We start from the raw sequence: 18,400 nt of genomic DNA, 5'->3' as shown, positions 1-18,400 counted from the left end.
ATGTGTCACCTGTACAGGTGGTATGGATTCATGATAACTTGGCAGTATCTTCAGAACCACAATTCCACTAGCTGCTTGCAGCTCTTCCTGTAAAACCCTGGGGTCCCTGCCCACTTCTCGTCCATTCGCCTGTCAGTAAAGTAGACAACAAGAGTAATGACAAAAAGATTCCTATCCTGTTTCTGCCCCATGCTTTCATAAGAACACATAGTTTACCTCGCCATCTAGTGGTTAAACAATAGTATGGACACAGATTTATGCATTTAGACTTTCAGAACGCCGTGATCAATAAACAGCCGATAAACAACAGATTTTTTCTTATGGTAGTTGTGGAGGTACGGAAATAATCCGGGGCATTTCATGCTTGAGCCTGACCTTGAGTCATAGCGGTTAACAAGTTGACACTCAAGAAGAAATAAACACAAGAGAACAAGAGTCGATAAGTAAATGCTTAACGAGACGATTGATACGGTAATACGGTAATATCGGTAAGCTTCATATGTAAATCAGGCGGGAACTCAGAACAGCATAAAAAAAACTGGAGACATGTGAAACAGCTACTGCTGTAAAAATAGCTTCACTCCCAAGAATCACAGGGACAGTGGGCCAGGTGCACTGATTTCCTGGAGTCTCAGCTGGTCTCCTGTTAACCTCACAGTGAGACACATTTTAATGTAGATGAAACAATGGAAATATAATGCTTTACAAAGTGAGCTTTGGAGACGTTACCTCTGAACAGTCTGCAGTAGCTGTCTACATGTTTCTGTCGGCTCTTGCATTCATAGGACGGATAGTCTTAGCAGGAAACCAAAAAGTATATTCTTCATCAAATACTAACTTACTGAAAAAAGTAAACAACTATCCTATAGAACTAAAAATGCAAGGTTCCACCATAAACCAATAAATTAGAGGATAATTGAAAATGAAACTAAGGAAAACAAAAAACAAACAAAAAAGAAAAAAGCAACACACCTCTTTGATGATATCGCCGACGTGCAGCAGCCCTTGTTGGTCTATCATCCCACCATGAAGAATACGAGCTATCACCAGCTCCCCACCCTCCACCTTGAATGTCACACCCTGGAATACAGTTATTACTGGCTATTATCTCCATCATTAACACTAATAAAAATCTGCATCCATAACCCAAATGGCACCAGCATACAACCCACACAAGCATTTATTATTTCACAAACTGAATGTTTTTAAATGGGAAACACAAAAGGTGCAAACAGTCCAAATTCTAATAACCTACCAGATGCTCCCCGGCTATTTTGCGTATGCCCACCATGCGGATGGCATCAGGTGGAAGGTGGTTGTGTGCTTGGCTGTCTTCTGGTTCATGATCCACAAAGTCACATGGGCTGGGAGGTGGACTTTCACATGCTTGAGCTGCCACTGAATCATGTGTCTCCAGCAGAGACTGAGGCACAAAATATCATGCATTAAATATTCATTTTCCTTCAATTAACCACCTCTGTGACTGGAATACAGTGAAAACACAAAGTGGGAGACATTGTGTGTGTGACTTTGTGTGTTCCACACCTGGAAGTGAGGCTGCGTGAGAATGCGAGCAAGCTCGGCTGCGGTGTCAGAACGATTGGTGAATGGGTCCAGGTCTCTCAGGATCTCCTGCAGGAGCTCCACATTATTCTCCCTCACGGGTGACAACCGTGGCTCCTTCAGGCTCTCCTCTTGCTCCTTACGCACAAATACAAACACGGTTACAAAGATGAGAGCATGCTGCAAGTGCAAGTATGAATGACAGAAGCACAGCAAAATTTATTGAATTTAAAATATGTGTGTGCACGAGTGCATCTGTGTGAAGCCTACCAGAGGGCTTTCCATGATGCCTTTGAGGTAAATGAGGTCCAGGTCATTGGCTGTGGTGGAGCTGGCCGTGCTGTCGCTCATTGCGTCCAACACTTGGGGCACTGTGACACACACACACACACACACACACACACACACACACACACACACACAGTGAAGGGAAGAACAACATTAAGTAAGGGAAACATGGTAAATGAGACAGTAACAAATGACACAGAGCTTGTGTCTATAGTTGTAACTCTGCTTTAAACAAGCCTGGCTTCCTGGTTTTAACAAAGCTGTGATGCAACTGTATGAATTCTGCTCATTATAGGGAAATTCCTCATTGGAATTCAACATCCTTTTAGTTTCAAAAATAGATACTTACGTGAGTATGAGTTTATAACTCCATATTAATCAAATGGCATGAGTTAAAAAAGCTGCAGACTGTGTGTTGTGTCAGGTAGGGGATACTGTAAGGCTGACAAATCAATCAAAACCGACATTCAGGACCTCAAATTGACATTTTTTGTCTTTAAATTTGGTTAATACTCCCCCCAGTGTGTACTGTCTCCTTTAAAACATACTACCGAGTGTGGTGGCACACAGTCTGTTGTTTGGATGCATTTTTGGCTTTAGGAACGACAACATTGAACAAAGAGAAGAAAACAGAAAGCTGCAGGAAAATTGGCTAAAATCATGTGCTAGAGAAATGAACTGTACATGTATTGCTTTGCTTTGCTTTGGAAGTTTGAGAAAATTTCAACCTGCCAGCACAGCTTGTTAGCTGGAATTCTGCCTTAAGGTTAAAGTTTAAAGTTGAAATTTAAAATGAAAGAAAACTAGATTATGACTCATAAATACAGCCTACAGCAGTGCTGTTATGTACAAAACTGCAGTGAATTTAAGAATTTCTATATTTAGTCATATTCAAGGGAAGTATGCTACAATGTAACAAGCTGCTATTATTTAATTTTTTCATTTTTATTTATTTTAGTATTTTCATATTATTGAATTTGATATTACCAGATGTAATCAAAGGCCACAGGTGTAAGCAAACCAGCATCATATATATATATATATACTACAGCGCTATCATAAATATTGGTATTTGGGGGCATCAGTCGTTTCCTGGAGGATATTCTACAGTGTAGCTGTAACTCTAAAACATCTGTTATCATTAATTAGCTTACAAAGAGCAAATACCACCATTTTTCAGATTAGTAACACATTCTCATATTTCTGTTTTTTAATCTTTTGTGAAACTGGATTTTAGGAGAGAGCTGTGAATAAAGAAAACAGAAAAAAACAATCATGTGGCGATGCTAAGCTGATGTGGAGTATAGTGTTTGGTCTCACCAGGCTCTGTCCTGGTGGAGGCCACGGGCATGGTAGAGCTGCAGTAAATCTGAGAAGGACAGAAAGAAAAAAAGGAAAGAATGAGCAACAAAATAAATGTAAGTGCAGGTCTGAAAATAAGACACTGACAATAATGATAAAGACGTTCAATGAACACCAACATTTTAAAAAAGCTTGTTTCCTTCGCTGCTACATTCAGATGGGGATGATTTAGTACAAATGAATGATGTCCTCTATTCATGCCGTGCAAACCACCTGCTTTTAAACTCACTGGGCAACTTGCAATACAAAGATAAACACTTTCACATGAATAAAAGCCTCAAGACTGGAACCAACTGGACAAGTTAACACTCTTAATATATAGGCCACTGCAACACTTACACGCAGTGCAGTACACCACTACAGCCTCAGTAATACACATTTTTTAAAAACAGCTTTTGAGCTTATATGATTTTACCAGGCTTTTTTACTCCTATAAATTGCTGCAGGAAGAAGAAAAATGGGAGAGCACAATTGCAAGTAATGTACTGGCATAGAAACATAAACACTACAGCCAGGGTAGCTATTTATCCATTTAGGCCTGAAGCTAAATAGCTGAGCTGATATATCACACATGCACTACAGCTTTGAGTTTTTTTAGTGATCATCTGACAGAAGTGGATATGAGACCAAAATATTGGAGAGTTGTCAGTTATCATAGATATATGAAGAACCAAATCTGGGCTTTAACATGTTTTTCTGTTCAGTTCTGACATTTTAGTAATTATTTTTATAGCATGATTTTAAAAAGCAGATTCAGCAGTCTAAAATATTCATGTTAAACATTTTAATCATCCTTTTCTGTCGAGACTTATGCTGCCATCCTGCTGACTAAGAGTAACAACCGCGTGATAATAACTGATGACTGGGTTCAGTGTGTGCTATAAATTAGCATGAGATAAAACTGCACTGCTCAGTTGCTGCACGTGGGAATGTTTGCGGGTGTATACGGTATGCTCGTGTTTTTGAACCCCCTCCCATAACGCAGCACGACAAACACACAGGGTGCAGTGATGTCAGCGACTGAGGGTGGAGCTCCACTGATTGTTCTGGAATTGAACATGCATGGAAAAAGGGGAGGGGGGGGGCATGTGGGTGTGACTAATCTATACACTGCCAAGACAGCACACACAATACAATGGCAATACAGAGAAAGTGAGCAGGGACCAAAGAGGCACACATCCTCTTTAATGCTTTCTATCTATCTATGCATTTATCTATGCTTGTTGCTATGACAAGCTGCTGTTGCAGTTTGTGGCTGCCATGGAAACTCATCTTCCCTCAGTTTTGCCTTCACACACACACCCTGCTGTTTATACTAGAGTAGGCATTACACAACACCTCAGGCAAAAGTGGATGACGTAAAAGGAGAAGCTGTAAGAGTGAGACGTGTGGAACGGGATGGACTGGATGTAAAGTATAATGTCTGAAAGATGAGATTCACACCATCATCCAGCTTTGATGCACATTTTATCCAAGCTGATGACAACAAATGTGAAAGAAAACATTACAAGATTTTAATCTTGGATACTACCCTGACCTGTTTGGGTCTAGACTGGTGACAGCAAAACTCCATGAATAATAATGAACACCATAAAAGAGAGAAACTGACTGAGCATAAGATGCTTCGGTGCTTAGCACTGTTGTCTCACAGTGAAACTTCTTAAAGTTCAAACCTGCACCTTCCTTTTTCAATCTGCTCTTCCAGTTTCCTCCAGTAGCTCCAGTTTCTTCCCAAACTGAAAACATGTCAGGTTAATTCCCCTGACCAAGGGACTAGCCTACTGGCTGCCCACTGCTCTTAAAAGGGGCACCCCCAAATCATATTTACATATTTACATTTGACTCCAGTCTGTAGTACCATTTATCCAGCTAAATTATTTTGGTTATGAGTCACCTAGTTTACTCAGTTTTAGAGCAGAATGTGTGTGTGTGTGTGTGTGTGTGTGTGTGTGTGTGTGTGTGTGTGTGTGTGTGTGTGTGTGTATCCTCAGTGTGAAAAAAACAAAAAACAGATGTTGCAAATCTAAGTAGAACCACGGACGGTGCGCCTGAACTGAACTCACACTGTGTATGTATGACTCATCAAATAAATGCACATCGTGAGTAGCAGCATAACTTCACTGAGCTGTATGACAATGAGTATGGGAGTACAATACTTTTGCTTTTTTGTTGATATTACTGATGAGGACGTGGACTCATTCTATGTGGATGAAGTAGGCTGCTCAGCTACTGTACATGTCAACTACAATAACAGCCCAACACAGACACATTAATGACTGTGTTTAAAATGCTGTGAAGTCCATTTGCTTTCTGCTTCCTCACACGTTCCAACAAACACCCCTCCTCCTCCTCCTGCTTCATCGTCACTTTTTTTAACACTTCTTTCCCTCACAGCTTCCTCAGCTCTGCACTCTGTCCTGCTGTCTCACTCCCCTCTGCTTTTTTTAATCCTTTTTTCTTGCTTGCAGATCCCCTTAATGATGTTCCCCTCCTCCTTACCTTCCTCCCATCCTCTCCTCTTTATTACTCCCTTATTTATGCAACATCCCTGCCCCTCCTCCATCCACCCCCCACCATCATCCATCTGCTTAGCTGCACCAGGATAGGCCTGCTGTGTGTAAAGAAACAATTGTAGAAAGCACATGCCGGCAAAAGCTGTTTGGCTGTGTGCTGTACTACATGCCAACATGGTTTAAGCTATGTCGTTATCCTGTATTTAGTAAAGCTGGTTATTTCAAACGATTTATTCCTTAGACTTGAGCTAAAGTGCTGTTTTATCCTCATTTTCTTTTGTACTGTTTTACTATTTCAAAAGGAAAATCCCAACCAAGCAAATATAACAGCTGGACTACAACTTAACTGATGACAAATGTAGTGTGATTATTGTTTCTAATCATTATTATTATTTTGAGTCTCTGAGATCATAACAAACACACAAATCATGTCAGTTACTAAACTTAAACAGCAAGAGAATTACTCAGAATTGTTATTGAACTGTTAGAATACATAATAGAAAAGAAAAAACTTTAAGAGGTTTATGGTATTTAATATTATGACAAAGGCTTTATTAAGCAATTTAAAAAAGCTACATTTGGCAAGTATTAGGACAGATGAGTCTAGCTTGACAAACTGTCATACAAAATTGTCAGGGTGAGTGTGACTCTAAGTCTTAAAACAGTTTAACTGGTAGCCTAACTACACTACCATTAACATAACCAATGAATCCCTCAGCAAACACACAATAAACGACACAGGTGCAAATACACCAGTGCAAGCAGAGAAGTCTACTAATTAATCTCAGGAGTCATACATAACAAAGCACCACACACACAAACACAAAAGGAGAGGGGCACAGAAAGACATGCAGATAGCCTGTCTGACAAAGGAAGATGCTAACCAAACATCACAAATGAAATGTAGCGCTAGTGGCGCGCGGTTATTTAAATACACTGAGAGAACCGCGCGCACACGCGCGCACCTTTGTCTACCTAGCTTTAGTGTATCTGCTCCCTTAAATAAACAACCCTTTTATTAGGATACTTTAATGATAAGACGTCGTCTGTTAATAAAATGATATTTGCGACACATAAAAACAAACTCACCCACCTTTAAACACAACAAGAGACGCTTCCTGCCGTCTGTGATGTCTCGTGCGCTTTTTGTTGTCGTCTGGTTTCTCGGTTCCCTCTGTGACTGGAAGAGGCAGAAAAATACACAACTTCCGAGAAAACTTCAGAATAAAGGGCATTTAGCGAATAAAGCTACAATAAAATTGAATTATTAAAGCATTATATTTTTATATTTATATAAAAGTAAGAGTTGCCACTGAAATAAAAATTATAAAGCATGCAGGTAAACAAGAAGCGGGATGGGAATGTAATACTTTAACGCTTAGAATCAAGAGACTTCCGGTTGAATTGACCATATTCCCGGTGCTTTACGTAGAGGTGCATTAAAGGGCCAGTGCTTGTTTTGCTTCCACATTTTTTTCTATTGTTATAATTAATACATGAGCTATGAGAAGAATGTGTAAGTGTGAGAGCTTTTGTTTTTCCATCACAGTTTGTCCTAGAAATACTCAAATAAAATACATAAAAAGAAACATAATGATACCAGTGAGAAAGATACCTTTGACAATGTGATGTTGGTTTTCTCCCTGGTATTATTAGGCCATCTTTGCCTTCAGCATGACTGTGCTCTGGGATTAATTCTTCCTTTCTTTTGCTTCATGCCCCCCAAATTCAACAATAAAATAAGATCTGGTCTCTGAGGAAATTACCATTACTGCAGCTGTTTGTGTTTGTGTGTTTTAACTCAATACTCCTAAATCTTCTGTCCCCACAGTAAACCCTCTTTCTTTTGTGCACTGCATATTAACCCTGTATGTTTCCCTAAGCATATAACCTGATAACTTTCATTTAAGCTTGATATTTTGTTACTGTCAGCATATCCTGTGACACATTGATGCGTCTTATTCATCCACACCATAATGATCTTTTGTTGTCCAAGAACAATTAAACCCACACACACATTGCAGTTTGACTCAGTTCCACAAGGACTATTCAATTGCCAGAAACATTTCAGTATTACAGATTACAAAACATGACAGTATAAACCAGCTATAAATGTCTCAGAAAGCACCTCAGTCTTTATATAAATATAACACTATATAGTTGCATTTTCAGTGCATTATCTATTCTCACCCAGAGCAAGTGACACAGTAAGAGTAAGAGATATAGATTGTGTTAATATCAATAACTCTCCTCATTAGAGTTTTTAACACTAAGAAAAACTGAAAAAAAAGAGAGGGGGGGGGTGGGGTGGGGGGGTCTTATTAATTATTTTCCTTTTAAAATATTTCGGCCTAAAGCTAAATTTTCTGAACTGTGTCTGCTGTTGCTGCGGGTTATTTATATTTATACTGTATTATTTATATCATTATTTTTATATTAACTATTGTTTCAAATTTTCTGAGTTTAGAGCAATGTGCAAATCACACTTTCAAGATTAAAGCTATGTGTTTAACAATTTTCCTGATTTTGCTACTCTATCCTTGCCATTTTTTAGAAATGTCAGAAGAAAACTGATTGAAAGGTACTTTTTGTATTCACATATTGCAAACGTAACCCGAAGTTTCACCACCAGGAGGCAGTCTTTTACCAGAAAGTGTTAGTGTAGTTGCCAACTCCTTTAAAAAACAAATAATACAATATCTGTCCTGAGATCTGGGTGATGCCGTGGCTAATGTGGTCATCTTACTGTTCTGGAGTTTCTGGAGTTAAACGGTGTTTGGGCTTTTCTGTACTGTTAGCAGCTCCTAAAACCTTTAGATTAAAAGCTTTGATCTTACCGATGTAGAAGAAACAATGTCAGTTTACCGCCAGAATCATCCTTTACTCTCCAAGAGCTGTCTACGAGTCGGACTTTAGTGCACATCCTCAATTTGCTCCTATCATATAAATCTAAACGTGGTTTATTTCCCAAAGTTGGCGCTGGTGCTTCTTTGCTGTTTCATTCAGCAGAGCACCTATTCCTCCATATCTAAGCGTTCAGCAGCATTTCCCTTGCCATTAATTGGAGCCTGTGCAGAATGGACACTATACTGATTACTACTATCTTTTAAATATATCTCTTCAACACAATACATTGATGTTTTGGACAAAGCCATTATTTTTTGTCAGTCTCTTAGTTAAGTTTAGAAATGTTTTTGGGGAGGACGTTAAAATACCTTATTGGAGACAAAGGATCAGTTGAGAAGCAAGTCCCACTGTAAGATCAATAAGAAGTCTGTTGAACTCTGAATCAGGCAAAGCTATAGTAGCGGGTAGAATTAAAATACGGAGTTATAAATGAACATAAAAGGCCACAAAAGAAAAGATCATGAGTCCTTGGGAACTTTTATTCTCACAGAAAACATTTGATTCACATATTATGATGTTACTTTTCACAATACAAACAGCAAAACAAGAATCTCCTCCAGTCTGATGGACAGTCGAAGGACACCAAAGCTCACACGCACACACACAGACACAGTTCCACCTTCTGTGATTTCATATACATATATATTTTATTTTAATAATAAATTATGTACAGTTTTGTTGGAGTGACAGAGATGTGAAACAACAACAGGAGAAACAGAGGGAGGTTGTGATCCGTCAGAGATGCTCTTTTGTTGGGTTTAGAGTACAGGGAAGAAGAGGCACATGTCGGCCCCTCCAGGTGCATTCTGGGATGTACCCAGAGGGAATGTCCGATGAGGGAGGAGAATCACCACATGTAAGAGTCATCATATCTGTTGAAAGACAGAGAGAGGAAATAATGTGCCAATGAGAGAAGAGTGTAAATTCTTTAAGTTCATGTGACATCTTCAGTTTTTACATTTGAGGATCTTTACCTTGATCTCTGGTCTCTGGTGTTATCGCCACCAAACAGCAGCTCTGCGACCACGTCCTCCTGAGCTGAACGCTTTCCATACCTGAGAGTGAAGAAGACATTTTTTTTATTGTAAATTGCAATTGTGATCATTTTCATGAAGTTAAAGCTCAGTCTTTATGCTTTCATGTTGGCATTATTTTGGAAAAATAGATATTCATGACAGTTTGCCTCTGTAAATGTTTCTGTTGTTTAATAATCATTGTTAGTGGAAAGGTTCACCATTCTCCCCCTCGACTCAGACCACCACAGTGCATTTTCTGTTCTCGAAACGACTGCTGATCCAAACACTTCCTAATGCTGCTGTTTCACTCTCCTTTACAAAAACAGATTTGCTTTTATTGTAAATCAGTCACACAAAGTGCAGCTCATTGGTATAGAGTCAAAATAGAAGCAGCAAGGATCCCTTATACACTGACCTTTAATCCTTCTATAAGACTGGATCCTAAATTACCCATGATACAACCATGAATGCCACATTGGTGGTTGCTACAGAGGTCTCTATATAATCCATAATAATCCATGTTTTTTAACAGATTTTCAAGAATTTAGTTACAAATATGAAAACACACGCCCCTCAAAGCTTGATATGAAATGAGATCTGCAGATAAGGTGTTTAGTCTTTTCTCCTGCCTTTTGTGGCACATGATTGCATTCAGGTGGAATGATTCTACAGCATACATCTTTCATGACTGCACACATCCTCTATATTATTGTAGGGATTATTTATCTGACATAAGATAGAATTTAATCTCTAGAGCCACAGGAAAAAATATACAGCTGTTCGTACAGGCTGAAAATCACTGAGGTGGCTGTGGCTCAGGTGGTTGAGCAGATCAATTACTGACTGGAAGGTTGGTGGTTCGATCCTTGGCTTCCCCCCGTCTGCATGCCAATTATCCTCGGGCAAGATACTAACCCCATAATAAGTTTAAACTCATTTGGCTACCGATGAAACACGCACGTCTTTTGTTGAGATATACACTGTATATCTGTATATACACTAATACATTGTGCCGCACTGTGGTTTTAGTCCCCTTGCCACTGGTTTATAAAATCAAGCCTGTAGCCATGCAGTTTGCCTTTACAAACAACTAATAAGTCATTCTGCTGTTACTGTGATAGGATGTCACCATTGTCAGTTCATGAAATTTCTTCCCTCCTAGATATCCCACAGTCAACTGTAAGTGGTATCATTGCAAAGTGTATGCATTTAGAAATCACAGCACTCATAAGTTAGATTGGAGCTGTCAAATTCTGAGGCACATAATGTGTAAAAGTACACTAAAGTACCAACAATCATCTGACGTAAACATCAGCAGAATATGAGCACTGGGAACTTCATAGCATGAGTTTTCATGACCATGCAGCTCCTGTAACTGTTATATGGTATATTTAATATTGTAGGTGGTCCAAAGGTCTTGAGTCACCCCACATTGGCCATTGACTGCTTTTCATTCATTTATGTGTAAGTGAATGTTTACAGAGGAGTTTTTTGTTTCTTTCTTTCATGTCTTGTGAAGACAACCAACACTGACCCATCAATGATTCAAGGATGATTCAAGTCACACAATTCAAGGGTTGGATTAGTTTTATCAAAACAGTTTGAATAGTATCTTTAGGTACTTTGTTACTAGCATTCTGTTGCATAAACATATATGTTTCCATTTCTTTAGTTGGATCTATGAATAATGCCAAAGATAACATTGTTTCACCAATAGCTGCACCAAAAAAAGTGATTCCGAAAGAAAGAGTTATTAACGGAAAACTGGATATAATGTGCCCCATGTGCTTAAAAAGTCTTTGGAAACTGGATAAGTGAAGAAAATAACAAAGCAGTGACAGGCCAAATAATACACAGACAGCTAAACATGAAAGTGTGCTTTCATGATATGAAGAAATAGAAAAACATCCAATGAAGACCTGTGAGATGCATGATCCATCTACTGTTTGCTGAAGCATTAGAAATGGTCTCAATGAAACGGTGGCTGTCAGGAAACCATGCTTAAGGAAGGGAAATGGGGACAAAGGTAGCCCAAATTATCAACCAGTGCCAGTAGGTCTTCTAGAGTGATAAACCAAATTTGAAGGTTCTGTATGAGTATGCACAGAAGAGCTCACGAGAGGTAAAACTGTGAATGTCTACAGCAATCTGTGTTATAGAATAAAGTTGGCCATACCAAATTTTGACTTTCAAGCTTGTTAAAATGTAGCTTTATACAATGCATTCTCATGCATGTATGTACACATTTTAATAAAACGCTGCACCTATTTTCCATTTGTGTAGAAAAATACTTTTTAAAAATGAGAAGTCAAGAGTTTTGCACATCTCCACGACACTGTCTTTATGACAACACAGTTTCAATTGTCTGTCTCTAAATTTTCTCTTCCACTGCGCTTTTGAAAGTTCTCTTTGTGATTTTCTGCACCGCTTAGAGTTTAGAGTTCATTCTTGATCAACCTTACAATTTCCTGTTTTATTTTGAAAGTTATTTCCTTTTTTTCCTCACCCTTGTTAGTGTTTGATTCAGTTTGCCTGGGGTTTGTTATCTTGTTCCCTGGTGTGTGTTAAGTGTCTGTTCCCTAAGACTTTGTTAGGTTGTTTGTATGTTGTCTGCTTTTGTTGGTACTATATTTGTTTATTTGAGATGTGCTTGTCATGCCGTCACTTTGGACACTTTGTGTTAATCAGGTTTTTTTTTGTTTTTTTTCTTATTGTTGGCAGGTTTCTGTCTGTGATTGTGTCCTTCCTTTCAAAATCATCAGCAGTGTGCAGCAACCTGATTCAAACCAGTGACCACATTTATTCCTCTCACAACAAACACATGACTTTTGGACTTTTGGTTCTGGTGCGTCACACTTGTCTGTCAGTCTGTCACCTGTCTTCTCTTACCTCTACCTTTCCAAGCTGTTCCCTTTTGTTTGCTGCTAATGCTTTAATGTCACAGTCAGATTCAAATTCAAGAGTGTGTGTTTGTTTTAATGTGTGTACGAGGCTGTCATTTCCAAGTCTGGCTGGGTTTTTATCATTCCCTTGATGGGAAACCAGGGTTCCAAAAGAGCCTGCAAACGTAAAATCACAGAGCCGTTTAACTGAAAATTTACTTGGTAATGTGTGTGTGTGTGTGTTTATGTGTGCGAAACAATCATCTCAGGTCCCGCAGAGCGGCCTGCAGTTCTTCTGTTTTCCCATCAAACATCTGTTCCACCTCCCCTATGACCTCAGCACCCAATCTTATGCTCCGTTACTTCCTCAGTGTGTGCTTCCCTGCAGGTAAGCAATCAAGAAGCGCACATGTACTGTTTCAGCTGTCACACAGCTGGCAACATATCAGGATATAAAATGTTTTCACCGCTGGTTGATACCTCAATCTTCCTACCAATCTACCAATATTTTTTTCTTTAGCCTTAATGTGTCCTTTTGTGTCTTCTTCTCCCCAGTGGTGAAAGAAATGCTCGGATTTCTTACTTAAGGAAATGTAATAATATTATACTTTCAACATTTTCTGTTAGTGCTGCACTGAAATGATCAAGCAGGTTCACAGGCTCACGCCTGCAATTCCTACAATTGTGGGACCTTAATTTAAATCTAAAGCTCAATCTAAGGATTGAGTGTTCTTTTGAATTAATTTTTAATTGATTAGTTGTATGGATATTTGTAAAAAAGAAAAAAAAAGACAAAAGTCACCAGAATTAAAATCCATCCTCTTTAACATCTTCACAGTCCTTCATGTGTTAAAACAGCTTTCTGTGAAATGTTTGAGCCAGTTGGGGATGAACGTGTCTTTGTTAGTTTTGGTATTTTTGATGTATTTGTGTATAATTTTCCATATAATTTGGAGTAGTAAGAAATGCTACTTACACTGAAAAGCGTGGCTACATGTGATGGTAACTGATAAATGCAATATTTAAATATTAACATTGTCACAATATAGCACATATGATATAATAACTATGCAAATTTTACTTTTGTTTTCTTTTGTTCATTTGTGGTTACACCTCATAGAGCTATCAGTTGTATCTAGTGTGTCTAAACCTAACAAACACCCACACCCACTGTGAAAACCATAATGTGCACCTCTCTAGTGAAATGCAAAAACTTTCTATAGCACTGGATGTATTTAAATACCAATGGCCTATTTGACTTTCATGAATGAGAACAGATAGCTCCCGAGTGTGACTGTTTCCAATGATGAAACACCCTCTGACAATTCCATACTGGTGATCTTTATACCTGAGAGCAGCAGGCTTTAGCTTGGGCCCTGCTAACTGAATTTGGGCTTCTTTCTTGGGTCGGTCTGCGCCGATTTTATTGCTCTGGTCCCGCTCATTTCGAGGCCTGAAGGTTTCGGAGAGTGGACAGTAATCTAATCTATAATCTCATTGTGTGAAGTGTTGGGGAGGAAGAGGGTGTACATCACACATTGACAGAGCTCCAGGCTTATGTATGAACCAGCTTGCTTTAATGACTCAAGGAAGATAAAATGAAGTCTGGAATAAAGTAAGATCGGCAGGAAAGAAGCAAGAAAAGGCTCAAGTTCCCCACTAACACATTTAGCTTAACACCTACAGTTGGCTCAGGGTCATTAATTTTGAGGGGATTTTTCAAGGGCTGTTTATGAGTGATTTAACTCACATACTTTCTTCATGCCCAGCTTCATGTGGATCATCCACAACAGTAAAAACAATACTTAAAGACTTGGGAAAGGTTATTAGTGTGGGACCATTAAATATTCATATTGGTGCCCTGCCTTGCAGGATTTTTTGGTGGAAGAAAACTGAACAAAAAAATTAATTCAAGCTTTTTTGTTTTTTCGTTCCACATTTTCAAATATGGCACACGTCATTTCACTGGTGATGAAGCAGATTGTGCTGTATCTTTTTTTCTTGTTTTTTACCTTGTTAAATTTACCTTGATATCCTTATTGAAATTTAATGCAGGAGATGGAAATGGTTTCTTTATTTGTTTGGAAATCACCATTTTCCTTCAAGTTCAGTCATTTTCTCATGGTACCAAATCTAAATGTCATTTGAGGACCACATTCATTTCAAGGCTGTCCTGAACAGCGGTGCCTGTTGGGCACACACTCGTGTATGTGTGTGTGGTCATACCTCTGCCTGGTGATCAGATTGATGTAGTGTCTCAGGGCAGTGTAGTATTTGGCCAGCTCTTCAGGAGGAGCATCCTCTCCTGGGTTCTCGGGTTTGGGGGGGTAGGCATCAGCCAGTGTTCCCAGACAGACCAGCACACACAGCACTAAGGCCACCAGCACTGTCCAAGGTTTCAGTATCACAACCATCTGTAACAAGGCACATAAATGCTATGGAAATCTAACCACTGTTGAAGTCTAATTTCCCATTGATTCATAATGAAAAATAACAAAAAAGAAGGAAATAATAAATAAATCCTAAATGAAATCTTACAAATAAATAAATACATTAAAAAAGATACTTTGAGTCTAATAAAGGCTTTCCTGTCTAATGACAAAACCTTCGACCCGTACCATACCTCTCCTGAGGGGTGCAAATGTCATCTGTTTTCATCTGTAATATCTGCTCAGGCTGATGAGTAAACGGAGGTGTGTGAAGCGGTTAAACAAGTCAATATATACCTTTAATGTTTTTTAGGGCTTTGGGCTGTGATTGATTTTTTTGTCAGCTCTTCCCTGAAAGTTGTTGTCTTTTGAAAGAAGATGAAGAAAATGGATTTGTCTCTAGAGGAGGAAACTGATTTCACGCATCTTCACGGAGGCTGTGGGTTTAATGGAGTTTACAGAAAGGTTTAATTTGCATTAATAATAATAATAACTAGCATGCTGTGTGAGGAACTGGATTTCCACTGAAGTGTATCAGCTTTATGACGATTATTTCATTATCACATCATACCATTACCAAATCTGCTCCTGCTGTTACAATTATTAATTAGAATCCTGGATTAAAGCCTTTCAACAAAGAGAGAAATCTTGCTGTAACTTCTTGTTGATAACTAAACAAGTATTTTTTTTTACAACAACAAACTATAAATCTGTGTATGTCTGGATTAACAGTCAGATAAAGTAACTGCATGTCCATTTTCCCCAGAAGTCACTGGTTTGCTCCATACCAGGTCTGCACAGATTTAAAAACTGCAAACTCGTAAATTTGCACAACTAACATAAAGCATAAAAAAAAAATCCCTCTGTCCTCTGTGGAGTCTGTGGTGGAAATGTCCAGAGGCTGTTGAAAATGGCAGTAAGGAGCTTAATTATCACTTGCATTAGTTTGGCCATTTCACTGTTTAATTTGTTTCACAATCAATTGAATTTTAAAAAAAGAGATCTAAATTGAATTTCTTTTTTTTTTCCATTCAGACTTACAGAAAACCATGAAACTAACAGACGCTCACATCTGACAAGCTGCACCAGCTGCTTCAGGATTTACCTTCTGGGTGTTTTGGTCTATATGCTGTGCCACATTTAGCAGGGGATCGCACACCCACACTATTTAATCAGGCCAGAACTAGCAGTCTACAATCTAATTGTCTTTTAAAACTCTGTATGTAAATCTTGTCTAACCAACAACTTAAAAACAAAAAAGAACCGCAATATTTTGTGAAATCCTTAAAATAAAATATTATTGTAGCATTTCATTTATTTGTTTGTTTATTTATTTATTTATTTGCGTTTTGCGACTTTTTTCGCATTTTCCATTTGCAGCAGTAAATCTCCACCAAGACTCTTGGTAGAATAACTGTATTATGTGAATGTGGCCTTCACCTACCATGAGTACTATGTTGCTGGAGTGTGAACCTCTCCAGCACGTTTCCTATTCCCCGTGCATGTGTGGGAGCAGATGAAAGTGTGCCAGAAACCTCTGCTCTCTACCCCCACTCGCACCCTGCAGCCCGGCTATTTATTTATTTGCTTATTTGCTGTATTTTCCAGTCCTTTTCTAAATAATTGCATGGGGTGAATTATAGATTAAAGTCGGAGTTGCTTCAATAAATAAATAAGAAAAACGTATATCCTCCTTTTATGTATTTATTCATTTGAAAAATATAAAATATTATTTAAAAAAAAATAGCAACTGAGGCCACTAGATTTTGTTCTAAGTCCTTTTCCTTCCTTCAGCAGGTCTTATAAAGCGGATCTTCAGAATTTAGAGCAGATCTGATCAAGTTCAGCAACAGTGACCTTTGCGCACATTTCTGCTGTAATCGGTTATATTGAAGTTCTGCTTTTAAAAAAATACTTTTTAAACGAAACAAATGTGGATCCTGAGGCAAAACGATGGCATGTGTTGTGTGGTAAAACTAGGCTGAGCTGTCCGTGGTACTGAACGCGCTCCAGATGTCACCTCAGCCAAGCTACTGGACACCAATTAACGCTTAAAGGCAAGCGAGCAGAAGAAACCTTTTATCTTAAGTACGTTTTGCTCAGCAAAGTTGCGATTATTTTGATTTATTTATTTATTTATTTACCGGTATATAAACAAATCAACAAATTCCTATTGGAGTCAAAGAAAGTTAAAGCACGGGTTGTGTGAGAAGTGTGGAGACTTACTTTGAGAAGACTTTGGAGGTTACAGGTAGACGTGGCAGCCACAGGTGGTCTCTCGCAGCAGCAGAGGGTTTACTCTCTCTCCTCCTCGGTGTCTTGTTTTCACTCTGCAGGTCGCTGTACCTTGCTTCCAAACTCCGACAGAGGTTATTTATACAGTTTAGCAGCAGCGGAGAAGGGAGGGGTTACACCGCGTGAGTGTGTGAGGGAGACGGGTGGGAGTAGAGGCCGAATGAGTCAGATAGCGATGGTGATGATGATGATGAGACATTACTAAGGAGTCGGTCACGCAGTCAGTCTTGTGTTTCTGATGACATTTTGGGCCATGACACTCAAAAGCTGCATCAGTGCAAAAAGAAAAAAAAAGAATGTTTAGTGAGTTTCCATCTGTTTACTCAAAGCTCTGCATAACCCAGACTGGGCTTATCTGGCCACCAGAAGTCCTGGCTCAACTATCCAGTAAAGCAACCTGTTACATTCGATATGCATCTCACGAGAAATCAGTCAAATATGATCCAACATGTCCAAATGGAAACCAGTAGTTGTCCAAACAAAGTGATTCGTTCTTGTTGGCTGAGGTTTCCGTGTATTCGGGGCAGCAGTGAATCAACTCTGGGTTATGGAATACATATTCCCAGTCAAACTGAAATCTTTGTGTTTTGGCTGATCTGTGGAGATTAACCACGTGCACACCACTGTGTCTGAAGTTTAGCTAAAAGCGTTTATTGTGTTTCGTTGCACGTCAGTCTGCTCGGAATGCTTTCACTCTGTGACTCAAACTGTTGCGATTTCTGCCACCAGGCGGAGCCACGTGAGCAACTGTGAGGCTGACGGACAGACGGACGGATTTCACCGTAAAGTAGTTGTGCCAGCGTCAATAAAGAAGCGTGATGACGCAGGTTCCCAGTAGTCCAAAGCTGTGACGTATGAGCACCTGAACGATATGGCTTTACGTGTCATGCATACCCACAGCCCTCTCCCCCATCGCCTTCACTCCCCTGTGAATTTTTCCCGTTTTATTGATGAAATCCGTGTTTCGCTGCAGGCCTGAGTTGCTGCTTTGTTTTCTTTTCCTGGTTGAAGACTTGCTTCATCTTTACATCTGACATGTTTGCATGTAGTTCATTAAACAGTTTGTCATTGTCTCCTCACTGGTTAATCCATCACTTCTGTACTTTTTTAACATTTGAATTCATTTATTTGAGACCGTTGCAATA

At 39.0% G+C, this 18,400-nt stretch overlaps 2 protein-coding genes across 2 annotated transcripts in view; both read right to left on the bottom strand.

The window, feature by feature from the left end:
• mpp2a (membrane palmitoylated protein 2a) overlaps window positions 1–6,901 on the bottom strand; it is a 17,690-nt gene extending 10,789 nt beyond the window's left edge. The window contains exons 1-7 of the mRNA XM_042215359.1: window positions 6,820–6,901; window positions 3,172–3,220; window positions 1,834–1,934; window positions 1,546–1,701; window positions 1,256–1,423; window positions 973–1,080; window positions 10–129 (exon numbers count right to left, since the gene is read on the bottom strand). Of these exons, the coding sequence (XP_042071293.1) occupies window positions 10–129; window positions 973–1,080; window positions 1,256–1,423; window positions 1,546–1,701; window positions 1,834–1,934; window positions 3,172–3,202 (684 nt within the window). The 5' untranslated portion in view covers window positions 3,203–3,220; window positions 6,820–6,901. The remainder of the gene's footprint in view (window positions 1–9; window positions 130–972; window positions 1,081–1,255; window positions 1,424–1,545; window positions 1,702–1,833; window positions 1,935–3,171; window positions 3,221–6,819) is intronic.
• A 2,190-nt stretch (window positions 6,902–9,091) lies between these two features.
• Window positions 9,092–17,322, bottom strand: pyya (peptide YYa). Its single transcript, XM_005949941.3, has 4 exons — window positions 17,187–17,322; window positions 14,758–14,945; window positions 9,608–9,688; window positions 9,092–9,505 (listed from the first exon to the last, which is right to left on the bottom strand). The coding sequence occupies exons 2-4, from the start codon at window positions 14,943–14,945 to the stop codon at window positions 9,481–9,483; spliced, it is 294 nt and encodes a 97-aa protein (XP_005950003.1). The 5' UTR covers window positions 17,187–17,322; the 3' UTR covers window positions 9,092–9,480.
• Window positions 17,323–18,400: the final 1,078 nt, after the last annotated feature.

Source organism: Haplochromis burtoni, unplaced genomic scaffold, assembly GCF_018398535.1.
Source record: "Haplochromis burtoni strain Fernald_Lab_line unplaced genomic scaffold, NCSU_Asbu1 Contig_702, whole genome shotgun sequence".
Classification (NCBI taxonomy): Eukaryota; Metazoa; Chordata; class Actinopteri; order Cichliformes; family Cichlidae; genus Haplochromis; species Haplochromis burtoni.
The sequence above is the reverse complement of the archived record's forward strand: the minus strand, read 5'-3'. Positions and strand labels throughout refer to the sequence as shown.